This window comes from Pocillopora damicornis, chromosome 1 (assembly GCF_964200805.1).
Source record: "Pocillopora damicornis chromosome 1, jaPocDami1.2, whole genome shotgun sequence".
In the NCBI taxonomy this organism is placed as follows: Eukaryota; Metazoa; Cnidaria; class Anthozoa; order Scleractinia; family Pocilloporidae; genus Pocillopora; species Pocillopora damicornis.
Window position 1 is genome coordinate 15,868,689 of NC_142670.1, and position 17,024 is coordinate 15,885,712.

Sequence of the window (17,024 nt, forward strand, 5' to 3'; positions counted from 1 at the left end):
TTGAAAGCTCTGACTTACAGTAAACATGACACGCTTATTGAAAACTTTTCCACTTGTTTCAATTCTCTTTGCTTTGTGCCATGTTCCTCTAGAAGGCACGTTTGTGTTCAAATTATCCTTACTGTAAAAGCCATGTTTGATGAGCACGTTTGAGCCAAATCACGAAGTTATTTGAATATCACGTTCTACAATGAATTAGAATTCTCAAAATGAGTTAAACAATCTAGAAATTAACTACAAATTTGACTTCGACTCACTACCAAATATCTAATTTAGTGATATTCTTAGACCTTTTCATTACTTTTTTATTTTGAGTGAATTATCAGTAATGTAGGCATGATCTCTATGGACATCACTTTAAGTCCTAATGATTATAACGCTCGCAAAGGAGTTATGAAAATTCTATTAAATGGGCTACCTAGCTTATTGATAACCTTAAAAACCTCTAATGAGCAATGTCTTGTATTTTTTTTTTGTTTTTTGAAGCGTAGTCTGGGTGCAAAATTCTCACAAGTTAGTTGTGAAAATAAACAATTATAATTTTCATTGAACCTCTAAACTCCCTGGCATACCTAAACGTTTTTGTAAGTTATTTGTTAAATCTGCACTCGCGATAAACATCCTAAAATCACGAAAGAAAACGTCACTTTACATGTAGGTTGTATTGTAATGCTCGAAAAGGAGTTATAAAAATTCTAAAAATCGACTATTTAGATTACTACTTGGGTAACTTAATAAACTGCCAAAGAACTGATTAATGACTTCTCATCCAATAAAATGTTAACTATTCTTTTGTTACATTTTTAATTATTCTTCTTTAATAGATAGTGATGAAATAGAAAAAAAAACAAAAAAAAAAGATATCGATACTTAGCTGTGGAACTGGGGTATTTATATAGTTGTTATGATCATGCAGAGTCTCTCAGAACATAATCTGAAGCCCCAAATAAGCGTTACTGTAACTCTTACCGAATAAAATTATCGTAAACGAGTCAAAACGTTTTATGAAATTAACTATTTAGATCATCAGGATATTATTAAATATTAACGATGTGAGAAGTTAAACAGTAAATGCTTTGTTTTCTTTTAGATTAAAGAACTTAGAAATGAGCTATTAATCGCTAAAACATGCAATTTTGAAATATGCTAAAAGAAAAACACTAACAAGTAGTTAAACTTGTCAAAGTCAACACACATACACACACAAAAATTAAATTAAATAAACAAACAAAAAATGAACATTAAAAAGAAAACAGACAAGATCAAACGGAAATGAAGACAGAACTGCCATTACACGCCCATTCAGAGATAGCGCCCAATATGTTCTATAGCATGTTATGCAATCTATAGTTCAGCTAACTAACTTATGTTATTATTTTATCGAAGGGAAAATAAACAAAAAGGATTGTTTTGACCAAGATACTTCCACAGACACTACATAATGATTACTGGAATTCCATTTCTTCTTGAATTCTTGAATTCTCTTCTTCAGTCCTTACGGTCTCTTTAGTAATGGAAGGAGTAAAAGCACATTGATTAATTTATTGCAAAACGTGTGTATTAATAATTTGTTTGCTTGATCAACAAACCGTCAGTCGGTCAACTGGTTCAGGCTTCTAACTCAGCAGGCAGCTAGAAAATTAATCAGTTCATTGCCATGCCCACAGCAAGGGAAACAGTCAGGGAGACAGTCGGATAGTTATACCATCTGTCTGTCAGCTTAATCAGTTGATGTAATCTGACGGCGTAGTGGCCAGCTCACCAGTTGGCCCGTTGAAATGCATCAGAGCAAAAGTACGAAAATTTCACCCTTCATCTCAAATCTGAAACTAGTTTAATAAGTTTGATAAGATATCAAAAAGTGCACAAATGTTTTAAAGGTTTTCCGCACCCTTCAGTCAGTGGTACTCACTATTGAAGAAGAAACAAAAAACATTTACCTTGGTTCGAAAAGCAAGAACTAAAGTCTGGTATCAAAAACCTCTTCTTCCCCTCCTTGGAATACGAAAAGAGAAAAATGTATATATTAAGCTACTTAATCAGAATTTATTATTGCTAACACAATTCTAACTTTTCTGTGTTAAAGAGTTTTAAAAGTTGAGGTTTACGACGTCATAAGCCTCGCTTCTAATTAATTAGCTTTACCACGTGGCAGCTATGTTTCCTCCATCTAAGCAAACATCTTTGTAGCTAAGAAATGTTACAAAAAGTGAGAGAGCTCTGGAAGATTCAAAGGTGCCATATTTAGTGTCAGTATTGCAAGTCAGGTCTTGGCCGTTCACTGTGACGAAGTACAATTATAGTACTCAAGTATTCCTCTTTTCTCTTAATTCAATCACTTCTGACGTGGACCGCCGCGTTTCAACTTTCCTCAGACAATAACGTGGACAGATTTTGTTTTAATTCATGACCACTTCGAGTCTATGTTGGCTGATTTATAAAGAACCTCTACCTTTCTCTGTGTCCTCCATGTCAGGCTCAAGTCGCTTTTCTTCTTCTTCTTCTTCTTCTTCTTCTTCTTCTTCTGCCTTTTGAGCTTTTATAAAAGATGATTAATTGAACAAAAAGTGAATTAGAACTCAGTCTTTCAATTTATTTCTTTTTCCTTTACTTCAGCATGTTTACGAATCATTCATTTTTCATTGGCTACCAAGATGAAAGATATGCCTCAATAACTAATCTGGTGCCTTAACCTCTTGAGCGAGAAACAAAAACCCTCCCTCTCCTTTACCTTCATCCCTAGGTATTGGAATTTCTTCACTCTCCACTTTCTCCACAGATTTTCCAGCTGTGTGATAACAAAGTTATTTATTAGAATGAGGTAAAGTACATAAATATATAAAGTTGTCTAGATGGTAAACTCGGCCCATGGCCCTTCTATTAAATCAGTAAATTGGCCCAGTTAGCTTTAAATTTATAAAAAATACATTAATGATAATAATCATGATAATAATAATAAAGCTTGTGTAGTATGCAAAAATAACTGGGTGAAAGTTATGGTAAATAATGTATAGTTCTTAAAAAAAATGAATCGTTGTATTTACCTTCCGTAGTCAGCTCCTCTGAGTCAAGCTTTTTTTCTCCTTCTGAAGAAATTGAATTAGAACATATTGTACCTATTAAATGATGTTCATTTGAAGTATTGCAATTGACGAAGGCCAACGTTTGCCACCAATTCATCGATCTTTTTTGTCTCTGTTGCTTCAGATACTGAATAAGTGCGTGTACAACGCCTACACGTAAATGCCCTTGAAATTTAACTCGACTGACGCAGAGAGCCGAAATTGAACGAGACAAAGCTGGTGCCCTCTTCCGTCTTCTCCAGAAGACAACGTGTTTGATAAAAGGTACATTAGTACTCAGCCATTCAATCTTGTTTTTACCGAAGCATTTCATGAAATTTTTTTTTCTTTTTTTCAGTGACTACTAAGGTGAAAGATATGTTCCATAACCTCCTTAACCTCTTGAGTGACCAATTAAAGCTACCCTCTCCTTTACCTTTGTCACTTGCCCTTGGAATCTCTTCACACTCCACCTGCTCCACAGATTTGTCAGCTGTGTGATAGCAAAGTTATTAATTATGATGAAGTATAAGGACCTTAAGACTGACGTATACAAAGCAATGGTATCCAGTCACCTCGCCACCAAGCAGACTCGCCACCAGCGAACTCACCACCAAGGAACGATCTCGCCACCAACGTACTCGCCACCAAGCGAAGTCTTCTCGCCACCAACCACCAATAAAGAGATTAGTCGAGGACAGTAGGATGTTCGGCTGATAAGTCTGTACTCAAACTTTATAAACGTATGTTGTCGAAAGCACGTTCGAAACCGATAAGTTTGTTCGCTTGTCTGTACTCAAACTTTATAAAAGTATGTTGTCGAAAGCACGTTCGAAACCGATAAGTTTGTTGGCTTGTCTGTACTCAAACTTTATAAACATATGTTGTCGAAAGCACGTTCGAAACCGATAAGTTTGTTCGCTTGTCTGTACTCAAACTTTATAAACGTATGTTGTCGAAAGCACGTTCGAAACCAATAAGTTTGTTCGCTTGTCTGTACTCAAACTTTATAAACGTATGTTGTCGAAAGCACGTTCGAAACCGATAAGTTTAGTTTTAATACAACTGCTATCGAGTTTCATTTCATCACTTATTTCTTTCCATGAAGTTTCATTTTCTCTCAAGTAAGTTTTTATTCCTCGCATCGAGTTTTGCAATTTCATATCGCTTACGTGCAAAAGACAAACACGATACGTTTCGATGTCAATGAGTTAGGAACGGAACACATGTAACACGTCGCTAAAGGTCATAATTTAAATACAGACAAGCGCACAAACGTATCGGCCGATTTGAATTGTGCTCGTTCGAACATCCTACTCTCCTCCACTACTTTATTCTAGTTTATCTCTTTATTGGTGGTTGGTGGCGAGAAGACTTCGCTTGGTGGCGAGATCGTTCCTTGGTGGCGAGTTCGCTGGTGGCGAGTCTGCTTGGTGGCGAGGTGACCGGTAACCAAAGCAATAGAGTTGCCGTCACTGTCACTTTGTGAGTAAGCCAGGAAATTGGCCCAGATGGCAGATAAGTTCAAGAAAAGGTGACTTCCACTATTGGCGGAAATAAAGGAAACTTATGTTGCACAATGTACAGTTCAAGAAAAATATTCTATTTACCTTCCTCAGTTGGCTCTTTAGTCTCAGACTTTGTCTCTCCTCCTTGGCCTGCAGAAACTTGTACTTAGTACAAACAATTTGTAGTCAACGAATGACATTCATTTGAATAATTGAAAATAACGAATCGAAAGTGATCGAAATTGTGGGAGGATCACCAGAGAGAGGACACAAGCGGAAAATTCGGGAGCGTTGAAATAGTCGACGGTAAAAGTTTGCCACTTCTTAAAGCCTTTTTTCAATTGCCACCAATTTGCCAGATAACTGTTATTCCTGTTGCTTCAGGTACTAAAAGAATGCGCACAAAAAACTTCAATGCAGATGCCCCTCAACTTTAAAATATTTCGAAATTCGATCTAGAAAGCGAAAAAAATGTTGAGACTAAGCTGGTACTCTATTTCAGTCAAACGTTTTTTCAACAACTTAAAATTGAAAATATCTTGACATTGACCAAAGTAAGGTTATGTGTCCACCGAAACCAATGTGTACGACAATTGCCATATATATTTCAATGCTTGTATCAAGAGCCACGAGTTACATCAACGGCGAGCCTCCACATATAAAATAGGTTCCTGTAAGCACCTTAAACTTCAGTCACTTCTAGTCTCTCCTGTAGTCGGATCTTTCATAAATTCCATGTGAAATAATGGTTTCATAAAAATAGACACTTATCAACATCAGAGCCTTCCGTCAAAGAGTAGACAATCCTAGTTACAAAAGGAGTTGAACATATACCTTCTTTTTGACTTTTTCGTCGATGCTGGCTTTCACCATGATGACTAGCAACTACAATAAAGAATATCCTTCTTTTAAATAAGTTGCAAATTGTTTGGGAGAGGGTGCAGCGTTGATAACAAATCTTATTTAAGTCTAACTACATTCAAACATGAATAGAACTACCCCCTTTCCTCTATTCCGCCAAAGAGGATTAAAACAGTTGCTAGCAAAATGTGCGAACCTCAACTTTTTTTTACTCACACAACTACCTACTATACTTTAGCGTGGGAAATTAGAAATTCGCTTTTTGCGTTGGAATCTCCGTCCCATTTCATTTTTTTTTCTTAGAGGTTAGCTTGCTGCTAATAATTATCCATTGATGTTATTAACCAGGTATTACGCATTAGTCTTCCCACCAAAATATACAACGCCTCATGTTGAGTGCGTTAAAGACATAAATACTTCTAATTTTGCACAATTTCCTTTCACACCTGGTGTCCGCGAGACTATCAATCCAAAGTTAAAAATCTTTTTTTTTTTTTAATTTGCAATGACTCGTTACTTTCAGTAGGTAGGGAAGGCTTCTCTTATAAATTCCTTCATAGGAGAAACTTGGAGTCTTTTTGTATAAACTGGTGGTAACAGCCAGCACTAATAATATAGTTTCCTACAAAAAGTTCTTTACCTTCCACAGTCTTTTTAGTGGCTGGTCTGATATCAAAATCATCCTCATAATCTGTTTCAAACAACAAGTAGAGTGAAACATGTCATGACTTTTGTGGTTGGTTTATTCTTCAAATTAAGTTTACAGAAAATAATATTCGTATGACGTAATTCAGATACGAACTCTTAAAAAAAACAAATAAACAAACATAAAATACTTTCGATAAAGTTTACTGTACAGTTTAGTTTCCGGATTAAATGCGCATAAACTTAAAAACTTCGAGCATTATAGATTACTCAGTTAAGTTAAAAGTTAAAACTTGGTTAAACTTGTCATACAGCTCGCATTCTTTTACATCTGCGAGTTTGTGCGCATGAGATAGTCTGTTGAAGTCATAATTTTGCAAAAGACAGTTGATTTGATCGAATACTTTCAAGTTCTTTTATTCATTCCTACTACTTTATTTCTTGCAAAGTAGTTGGCGATTTTTAGGAACAGTTGTAAAAAGCGGTTGAAGTCATAGCTTCAGTACTGATATTGTGAATGAAGCGGCTGTCTACGACTTAATTTCATATTTTTTCACGAATGAAGTTTCAAGGGAAGAACAACAACATCAATAATAATAATAATGATAACAATAATAATAATTATAATAATAGGCAGGAAATTTTAATTCAAGTTAGAAGACATTATACCTGAGGAAGATGGAGTCTCATCCCCACCACAGGCTTGTTCCATTGCTGTTGGTGGTTCAAATCGTTATGTTAGAGTTATTTATCAGATAATAAAACCAAAAACGTAAAACATTGAATGATCATTTCAATACGTATCATTCATTTATTAGATCTGTGCCATATTGATAACGATAGTAACTTTGTTGCACATGACACCTGTGCAGGTTACTAATTTAAAGGGATGGGGATCTCAAAGGGGAAGTTCAGAAACTGGGTCGTCGGAAAACTGTCGTCAGAATTGTTGTATGTAACTTGTGAAAAACCAAAGGAATTTTTTTTGCAATTATTAACCAAAGGTGACAAAACCAATCACATTTATGTCATATGAGGAAACATTTCCTTAATCTTTCCCTAACCAAAATCCACACGCAGAACGTATCAAAGTAGAAAAGAATAGTATGTTTCATCATAGGTATTTCAATTTGAAAGGGCTCACCCGTTTCAATGGATTAATTGATTAAAGTTGAAATCAGAAAGTCAATCACACATTAACATTAACATCAAAACATTATACATTTATACACATAAGTAATGAAAGCGAGTTCTGAGTCGACCTATTAACCTAATGACTTACCGTTTGATTCCCTAGCTTTCTAATTGGCTAGTTTTGAAATGATGTTTTAAAGAAATAAGCATACATATGGAATACTGACCCGGTTGCGGAGCAGGCAATTCAGGGGCTTCCGCTTCTGGGACTTCGTTGTGTTCTATTACTTGCATTTCAATCTGTTCTCCTATGGGGAAGATAATGCAGACACAAAAACAAACAAAAAATGGGGATTAAGAAGGGAAGAGAATAAACGAAAGAAAGGTCTTACACACAAAACCATAACGAGGCAAAGAGAATATACACATTGGGAATCACTATATTTACCCTCTTCATCGTTAGCGTGTTCATGTCCATTTCCGATCTGTCCCTGCTGATTATTTACTCCTTCTAAGTAATGAAATAGCAGTAACATTTCTTATTTGGTCCTATCCAAACGGAGAATAAACTACTGTTAGGCCTATCCAAATATTCTAAGGGGGGGAGGCAAGTTTCCAAAGAAACTGTGGCGCTGCGTCGGTGGAGGAGTATAACACACCAAACTATCTCGTCCACATGTTGATTTGAAAAAATCCTTCTACCAGTCAGACTTGTTTTTTTCCCTTGAAACTGAAGACCGAAGCTCAACCATTTATTCTTTTTTAATTGCGTGGTTGCCCCTTAGTAATTTTCTGAAGTAATAATGATAATTCCAATAATAATTCAAATAATTTTCTGAAGTGCATTGTCCTAATCTCTACTCACACCTATACCCCCTTTCAAGGTCTGATTATGATATGTGTAAATGGAATATTGCACCGTACCTTCTTGATTTTGTCCACTGCTGAAAATCGATCGAACATTGGACCACACCTTCCTCAATTTTGCTTTCAAAACAGCTTGAACCTATACAGTAGAAATTTAGTTAATAAAGTATGTCAGAATATAGATCAAACCGTTTTTAAATTCAAGTTGGTCTCCATGGTTATAACCAACAGCAGAGAAACAAGCAAACAACTTTGCGATGATTCATATCTTTTCCATGCCCATTTTTTCTCCTCTTGGGTTATTTTTTTTTCTGTCATAAGGACATGAGAGAGACCGTCTTTGATTGACTATAGGAAAATTTCTAATTAAAACCGTTGGGACCACGGGTGTTTGATTCAGATAATTATCTCGCAAAGATGTCTCTTAAAACAACAAATGAAAGAATGTTCCATTCAAAGGCAAGAGAAAAATGGTACCTGTGGAGTAGAAAGGGTATACAGCAGTGGGTTAATAGCTGAATTGATCGGCAAGGCGAACACTGCAATCCACACAGCCAGGTCACCAGGTGGATCAAACGTTTTCTCGACGTGCGACTTGATGCCGATAGCAATGATTGGTATCCAACACAAGAAATCGGTCAGAATAATGAAGAAGACTCTTTTGGCAAGTGCTCTTTCTCTTTTGGCCTGTGCGCTTTGTGCTCTTGCTCGTATTTCACGAACAGTTCCATGCGCACCCAGCCGTCTGCTTGACGACCATGATTTCAACAAGATGGCAACATAAGCAACCGTAATAAATAGGAAAAAAGAAAAATTTAAAACGATAAAGATGGAGGTGGAGAATTCCCAGCCTTCTTGTAATTGCGGGGAAAGTTGCAGGGGCAGGCACACCACGTTCTTGCCATAATACCAGTCACCAAAATATCGCATTCCAGACAACGGAAGGAATGCCATGATGCCTCCCACAAGCCAGATAACTACACACATAATACGGGTCTGCCTCGGTGTAATTTTTGCAAACGTGTAAGGAAACACAATGTTCTTGAGCCTGTCCCATGCAATCAGAGAAATCATCATAACAGACACCTCGCTTGAAAGGACAGACATGGCGTCATTGAAATGGCAAAACCAACCGGTGCGCCACTCATAGTCGTGCAGGTAGTATTCCCCTGACCATTGCAGGTCTTTTATACCTATAATGATGAGGTAAATACCCATGATGCCGTCTGAAATACCCAGATTTACCAACATAATGGACTGGACCATATTGTTATCAGGGAAGAAATACTGCCACCCAACTACAAACACAGACCCAAACAACGAAAGAAGGCCGACAACCCAAAGACTTCTCCTTGGAGCAAGGTTGCGGAACATGGAGTGACAGCTTGCGAAGTTATCATTGAAGGCAAATTCGCAATCGGCATCCTGCCTGAAAAGATCAAGGTGGCAGCACATCAGGTTGGTGTCCAGAGTTCTGGAATTAGAAAAAGAAGAGGGAATTAGAAAGGGTAGATCGTTAGAACAATGAGAGCAAAATAATATAGATTATCGAAAACAATCGGCAAGAAAATAGTGATCTATGCTGAGGCAAAGATAATTGATAAGCATTTTTTTCATAAATTAGTAGCAATTAAAAAGTCTCACGAAGCATGCCTTTGGCAATTTTGTATAATAACTAAATGTGGCTTCATATCATTTCAGTATTGGAATAGATAGAAGATGTTGACATGAATGAAAATTTATTGATCAACTGAACCAAACAGACTAAAGGAAACAAAATTATTAAAATGGTTGCATCACCAATATCACAATTTGACAAAGATTTCTACTTTAAAGGCAACTCAGACAACACTCGCCCCAAATCTCCTATTAAAACCATTGAGATAAATTATTATAATGGAGTATTACACTCTGATAATGTGCGGCAAAAGCCCAAAAAAGCCTTTGGGGAGCTCAGCCATCAGGTTGTAATGCAAGAATCTGAAAGTTTAAAATAGAAGGTGAAATTTAATTAGCATATAATAAATTGCATATCTCATTTTCCCAAATAACTAGCTACAAGCCTTTCTTTTGACTGCGACAAATTTAAAAGAATACCAACCTTAATACTCTAAATTAACTTCAAGCTGGGTCTTATTCGATTGCAATACATGCGGCTTTATTGTAAGTACCATGATAAATAATTGCCATTTACGGTGAACTTACAAAAATCGCAGTTCCTGGGCATGACTGAAAGTCGTGCTGGTCACATTTTGTATCTTATTGCCGAAGATATTTCTGTAAAAGGTTAATAACATAACTATTAATGAGCAGATGGTAAACAGGGACCTGCATTGTCTGATTCTTAAAAATTTAACCTGAAGTTGCCGTCGGAATTTTCATAGTTCTCAACTGTGTTTGTTTGTTTTTTTGATAATATCCGCTTTTGCATAATAACACCATGTTTATAACAAGCCACCTTTCTTTCGTCAAGAAAATAGAAAGTAATAAAATTACATTGTTGAGCATTACAATTTAAACCACGCCAGTTGGAGATCATGTAAATATTTTCAAATAAGAATTCCATACTTTGAATCTTTCTGTTACGTACATTTTCATCTTCTAAAAAATTCTAGAGAATTTTTTGTGTTTAATCAACGGTACTCACAGAGCCTTGAGGTTCTTGACGCCTTTGAAAATCTTGTCAGGCAAAGCCTCGATTCTGTTCTCCGAGAGGTATCTTATACAGGTAAAGATAATTTTAAACTAATACACGAGTAACATGGCATAACTAGGCATGGCACATCTAACTTAAAAAACCGAACCGATATCAAAATTATATCACAATTATATAGATCTGATGAAAAATACCGTGATTCATTTTTATAGAAGCTAATACTTACAGAAGATACTAACCATATTTACTAAGGGGGTGTTCCCTATTATGGCTCCTGATTTTATATTCTAACTAATATCTGTGCTACCATCATCGAAGTATATTCAAAGGCCATATTAGAACTCAGGATACCAGGTTAAATCCCTTAGAAGATTAATCGCACGGCCGTTGTAATCCAAACCCTTGCAGTATTTATAGCCAGTATCTTTGTCTCAGCTAAATTAAAGCCATTTTTTTCTTTATTACAAATAGCTGTTATCCTTTCAAGTTTGCTTTATCATTTCGGCTCTAGTTATAGAAAGTTATAGAAATCGAGTTTACCCATCTAATGCGAGTGCCAATATAAACAGACATCTCATCAGTGCATTTAAGCCGCTTATCGTTAAAACGTTAAAAAAAAACCTTGCCAATACACAATTATCATGCACTTCTTTTGGTATTACCTCTCGACATAAATGTGGTTAATTTGTAGACCGTTAAATGTCAATTTGTATTCACTGAGTTAGTTTGTTTTTATAAAGCAGATGAATTGGCTGGTTCTAAAATATGTTTTAGATTGCGACAGATCACAATGAAGAATTAACGTCTTAAATCTAAATGTACTTACAAATCGAACAACTCCTCTAAGCCCTGGAACTGATCTTCATGAAGCCTTTCAATTTTGTTGTAGTCCATTTTCCTGAAGAAAGTGTCATGAAAATGTTAGCCTGAAATACAAATATGTAGCTTTGAAGTGATATCCCTAAATCTACTGTTGTCTTCTTAATTTACTGCAGGAAAATTACCACCGGTGAACTAGCTCTCGGTTTTTATATTTAAACATTAAACAGAATAAAAAACAACGGAAAAAAAAAACCCGGAGATCAACATGTATTCTTAATTCTCTCAGATCAGAGAAACTTTGAATTTTATTACTAGAAACCTCTGCTGTTGGTCTGTTGTTTAAAGCTGAGATTAAATTTGAAAGTCGTAAGTAGTCTATTGACCATTTTTACAAAATTATTTGGGTTGCTTTAGTATTTAAGTAAAAAAACTCTACGCTTCTGTTACAAAAAATAACTACAAGACAAAACAGTTTTAGCTGCCTAGAGTAAAAAAAAAAAAGAAATGTAAATTTTCATGAACTAAGAAGCTGATTTACTCACTTCTTGTTGTCATTGCAAAGTAATTCTTAAAGATAGTTTTTAATTTCTATTAACTCAAAGAAAATCTCACTTACAGAAATTTCACAGCTGTAATGTTCTTAAATATGTATGGCGGTAGGTTTCCAAGTTCATTATTTGACAAATCCCTTAAAAACAATGATAACCAAAGTTACAAATCTATAATCATGAAATTATTGGCGGCTTTTGAAGAACAGTTGCAAATAAAATATTGTCTCCCTTTGCAGTAGTTTCCTAGTTGAATGCATTTGTTTTAACTTCCTTTGCAAAAGGGAACAATATAGATGGTTGATCTTTTTTTTTTCATTTTTTTAACAGCTTTATTGACCATTACACAATCATGTTACATACAGCAAATTAAACAGCCAAGAAAAAAATGAAATATATGTGCAAAGTGATTTAAAGTGATAAGGTCAAAAGGGAAGGTGCGAACGGGACGTGAGGACCCATGCGAGGCACCTCCCATGGTATAAATAATAATTAAAACATGATCAACCAAAAGACGCCAAACTAGGGATGGCAGGGGCAGGATCGCACAATTGACCAGGTACAGGGATAGGATATGTCAAAGTGATTGTACAAAAGGTGAAACATGTGCTCAGTAACAAAGTTGCGGAAGGAAGCAGTAGTTGAAAAACTGGTAGGGGGTGAAAATTTACAGATATATAGTTCCAGAGCTTGACAATACGATTAAAGTAAGAGGCCTGAAAAGTGATAGTTTTACATACAAAGGTTATAAGAATTACTTAGTCTGGTTCGGCCGTGAGAAACAGGAGAAACAAAATCATAAACATTAAGATCAGTAAAGCCACTCCGACATTTGTACAAAAAAAAAAAAAAAAAGATCTTTGAGTTCGCGGTCAAATGTCAGGGGAAGAAGTTTCAGAGTTAAAAGTTTGTCTCTGTATGACATCACGCCTACACGTTGTTTGAGGATCCACCTTGTGGCCTTCCTTTGAACACTTTCAATTTGAGTTTTTAATGCAATCTTGTCCGGGGACCAGACTTGGGTCGCGTAGGATAACTGAGACTTCAAAAGTGCAAGATAAAGGGAGCGTTTAGCAGAGACATCGTTTAATAATGGGCACGTGTGTTTTAAAAGTCCAAGTAACTTGTTGGCCTTAGCAGTAATGGCATGGATATGTGTGTTCCAGGTGAGAGAGTTGGTGATGTTAACTCCAACGTCTTTCTCCATGGACACACGCTCGAGCTCTAAATTATCAAGCTTGTAAATGAAGTTTAGCGGGCTCTTTTTTCGAGTGATGGTTAGCGCCTTGCATTTAGAAGCATTTAACCAGATATTTTTGTGCCGAGTCCACATGTGCATGTTGGTCAAGGTTTTCAGCATAGACATGCAGTCATCGATGGTATTGATGTTGCGATATATTTTGGTATCGTCAGCATAAAGGGAAGTGAAAACATCACCTATGGCTGCATCTGGGAGGTCGTTAATAAATAATTAGATCCATCAAAAAAGCGCCGGTTATCACACGATTAAAATATGATGTAGTGCGGACCGACAAGAACTTAAGATAATCCGTAAACATCTCGTGGGAAAAATGTCATGCAGAAAGCTTTTTTCACGCAAAATAGGAAAATTGATTAAAATTTGCTCTAAGAGATTTTGTAGACTCTAACAGTGATGAAGAAAAGAAGACTACAAAAACGCGGAAAGTATAATGATGTTGCTACCTCGCGTGCAGCAAGTGAATAATATCCAACATGAAAATTATCAACATGAATTAAACAAAATAGTTTTATTATCATTGTACATTACTTTTATTATATTGTTTTTTTAATGAGATTGTAATTATTATTATTGTTGCAGCCGTAGTTAAATGGTTTATCATGCTATGCTACAAGCAGGTTTTTTACTAGTAATTTTCAAACCTCCAAGTACGTCAACTTTACTCATCAAAGCACATTTACATGATGTAGCATTCTAAAATTCATCTAATCAGTTTTACAAAAATTGATCGAAAAATTTTCATGACACGGAGACAAAAAGTGAACCATAGACTTTGATTCATCTAGGAACTTATTCATTTTCATCACCAAAACTGTGCTGTTTCTGTAACGAAACATCAGCGCTCGCAAATTTCGATTGATACACACATGTCAAACCTTTCAATTTTACCTTAAGTGTTTCTGTTGACTGAATATGGCGCGCAGCTTTGAGAAATGTGCTCTCGGAAAAATTCATTGACCTCTTTTCGCACTTTTTTTGTGTAGCGGTTATTGTACTCACAGATGTGTCAGGCTGGAAAGGCTGTTAAAAATTCCATCTGGTAGAGTCTTCAATTTGTTATTTGACAGATAGCTAATAGGAATGATGAGATAAGAAAGTGCTTCTCCTGGTAAATCATTCAGTAAAGAAGTCATCGAGACACCTACCTAGTTCACAACAGATAATGATATAATGACCAGACACTTCATGGCACGCTTTGATTTCGTTGCTGTATGACCAAAACCCTCTACTCTGATTATCAGAACAATAATGACGAAACAGTTTTATATGGTTCAATTGGTTTATTTCCGTTTTTCGTGCTGAAGGTTATATCAGAAAATTTGAGAACGGAAATATTTGTCTAATCTCGTATGATTAGAGACGCAGTAATATGGTTACCAGCGTTATCAATATAATCACAAGAGCAGTCTTGTTTTAGAAAGGAGACGACATGAAAAGCTAACAATCATACCCTTAGCGCAGTTACAAAGCTAATTTCTGAGGAGAGCGTTTACATGTAACTTACAGTTTTCCCAGGCTTTTTAGATCTTGAAATAATTCGGGAGGCAGTTCAGTGAAGCTGTTGTCTTCCAACCATCTGTGTTGAAGAAGAAAATCTACTTAGTTTTATTAAGAAGCGTTTATAATTACTAGTCTTCTGGCTATATTGTTGTACGAGAGATAAGAGCAAAAAGAAATAAAATGGAAAAAATAAGAGTGGAGCAGAATAAAAAGCAAAAGTTTATTAGGAAGGGAGGATGCTGCTGCTTTATGAACACAGTTATTGTTAACAAAGGCATCGCGCGAAACACAATAAAACAGATAATCAAATTATGTATCTGACCATATATCACAACAAAATGGAATGCCATTCGATGCAATGCAATTCAATAAAGTTCTCTGTAGTTATTCAACGAGTGGGAGGGCCGAACTGGAGATTGTTTGGCTTGAGATCATGGTGCGCTTACCGTTCGGAGTGGGATGAGAGATATGATAAAACAGAATTTTTGAAAGGACAATAGTAACAAACCGATAATGGTTTCTCAACCTGCTGCAATGTTATACATTCATCTTTGTTGTATCTCAATTCTTCAATTTTTATCAACATGGAGCAATTATCTGTATCAGAAGATATATTGATAAACCATCTCTAAAGAAATATTTTTGATAAAAGAGGTGTCGTTCCCGTATCATTTCATAGTATAAGTCATAAAACAAATGTTAATTCATTGCTATCCAGCAAAGGGAAATTATAAACTTTTACTATATCTTAATTTGTATTGACGACAAACGCCTATTAAAAAAGGAATTATATATTCACTTACAGTTCCCGTAAATTTTTCAAGTTTTTGAAAGCCTTTCCGTTTAACCCTTTCATGTCGTTGTCATTCAGGCGTCTGCATCATTTACCATATAAACTGATTAATAATAAAGTTATGATACGCCTGAAGTGAATCGCTCTAGGTAGGGGAATCACTTAGACTTTTCTGGGCTGTTGTCCCTGACAGCTATTGATGTTGTGTTAATTAAGCAAAAATAGGCATCACTTTCATGAGTGATTATTTTTTTGCACTTCATCCTTAATACTCATTAAACCACACTGCTGGTACCTCCATTCTGGAACCACACATCTGTTGATGACTGTTTTAAAAAGAATGAATCTCTTAATGGCAAGTCCTGGACCGATATCTGACTACAGAATTCCTTGTCTTGAATGTGACAGTCGATGTCATTCTTAATACAAATTCTTTTTAACGAGGAATCTGATGAACCTGTCTAGGTTTATCTATAACACCCTGACTTGTGTCAATTTAAAACAAAAACGCTCACAGGCTGTTAGAGCTGTTGTGCGGCAAAAGAGGCGCATCTTAGCCGCACTTCAAGAAAGACTTGGCAATATCCTAAGTACCACTGCGTCTGTAAAATTTCCTGTTCTACTGGACATGCGAATTTGGTAAGCAATTAATAACGGGTCTGAAATCTTTAGGTATCTTTACGTTCGTATAAGACTCACTCTTCGCTAACTTTAAATCGTACGGAAAAGAAATGTTGCTTACAAGTTCCGCAACTTTGTGTTATTGTCAAAGATTCCCAGGGGCAGGTTGTGCAGTTGCATTTCAGACAAGTACCTAATGATATAGTCCCCATGCATGAGTGTTGCACAAAACATAAATAGAAGCAATACATTACCAAATCACATAATAGTTGGTTAAGTAAACCCAATCTTGATGTGTAACCATAAGGATTGGACTCATTCGTATAATAACTGCGATTTCAACTCTTCTAATTTTCATTCATTAATGAGCTGTATTATGATTTCTCTCCGTAGAAATCAATGGTATTGCCAAGAGCGTGTCATCCATCTTTTTACTTTTCACTTTCCTATTTTATGCAGCTACAAGGATTAGCTCTTGTGAATTGAGTAAACTAATTTTTTTGTTCATAGAGTTTAACTCTTTATAAAGCTATGACCGTCATTTGAAGCTCAGTGAAAATCAGAGTCAAAATTATGTTTTGAAGCGACTTAATTCTCATAACTTTCTGCGCCGCAAGAACATGTAATCAGGTGTATTGCGGCGGTGGAAAATTGCAACGCCCTTTTTGAGAATGATAATCATATTAATAGAAATTCGGAGAGATAATTTCAAATAAATGTCAGGAACAAGGGAACATAAGTAAATA

General features: G+C 35.8%; 1 protein-coding gene and 1 long non-coding RNA gene across 2 annotated transcripts; both read right to left on the reverse strand.

Annotated features, from left to right (window-relative positions):
• LOC149052303 (uncharacterized) lies at positions 1-2,505 on the reverse strand. Its single transcript, XR_016185173.1, has 3 exons — positions 2,453-2,505; positions 1,941-1,992; positions 1-1,504 (listed from the first exon to the last, which is right to left on the reverse strand). It is a non-coding gene; the product is annotated as an uncharacterized LOC149052303 (long non-coding RNA).
• Positions 2,506-4,907: 2,402 nt separating this feature from the next.
• On the reverse strand, positions 4,908-14,497 carry LOC149052304 (G protein-coupled receptor GRL101-like). Its single transcript, XM_089180697.1, has 14 exons — positions 14,364-14,497; positions 12,172-12,243; positions 11,560-11,631; positions 10,725-10,796; positions 10,283-10,354; positions 9,986-10,057; positions 8,555-9,551; positions 8,135-8,216; positions 7,659-7,721; positions 7,438-7,518; positions 6,746-6,790; positions 6,072-6,122; positions 5,405-5,455; positions 4,908-4,957 (listed from the first exon to the last, which is right to left on the reverse strand). Exons 1-14 carry the CDS (start codon positions 14,495-14,497, stop codon positions 4,908-4,910), a joined length of 1,914 nt encoding a protein of 637 aa, XP_089036823.1.
• Between the last annotated feature and the right edge of the window lie 2,527 nt (positions 14,498-17,024).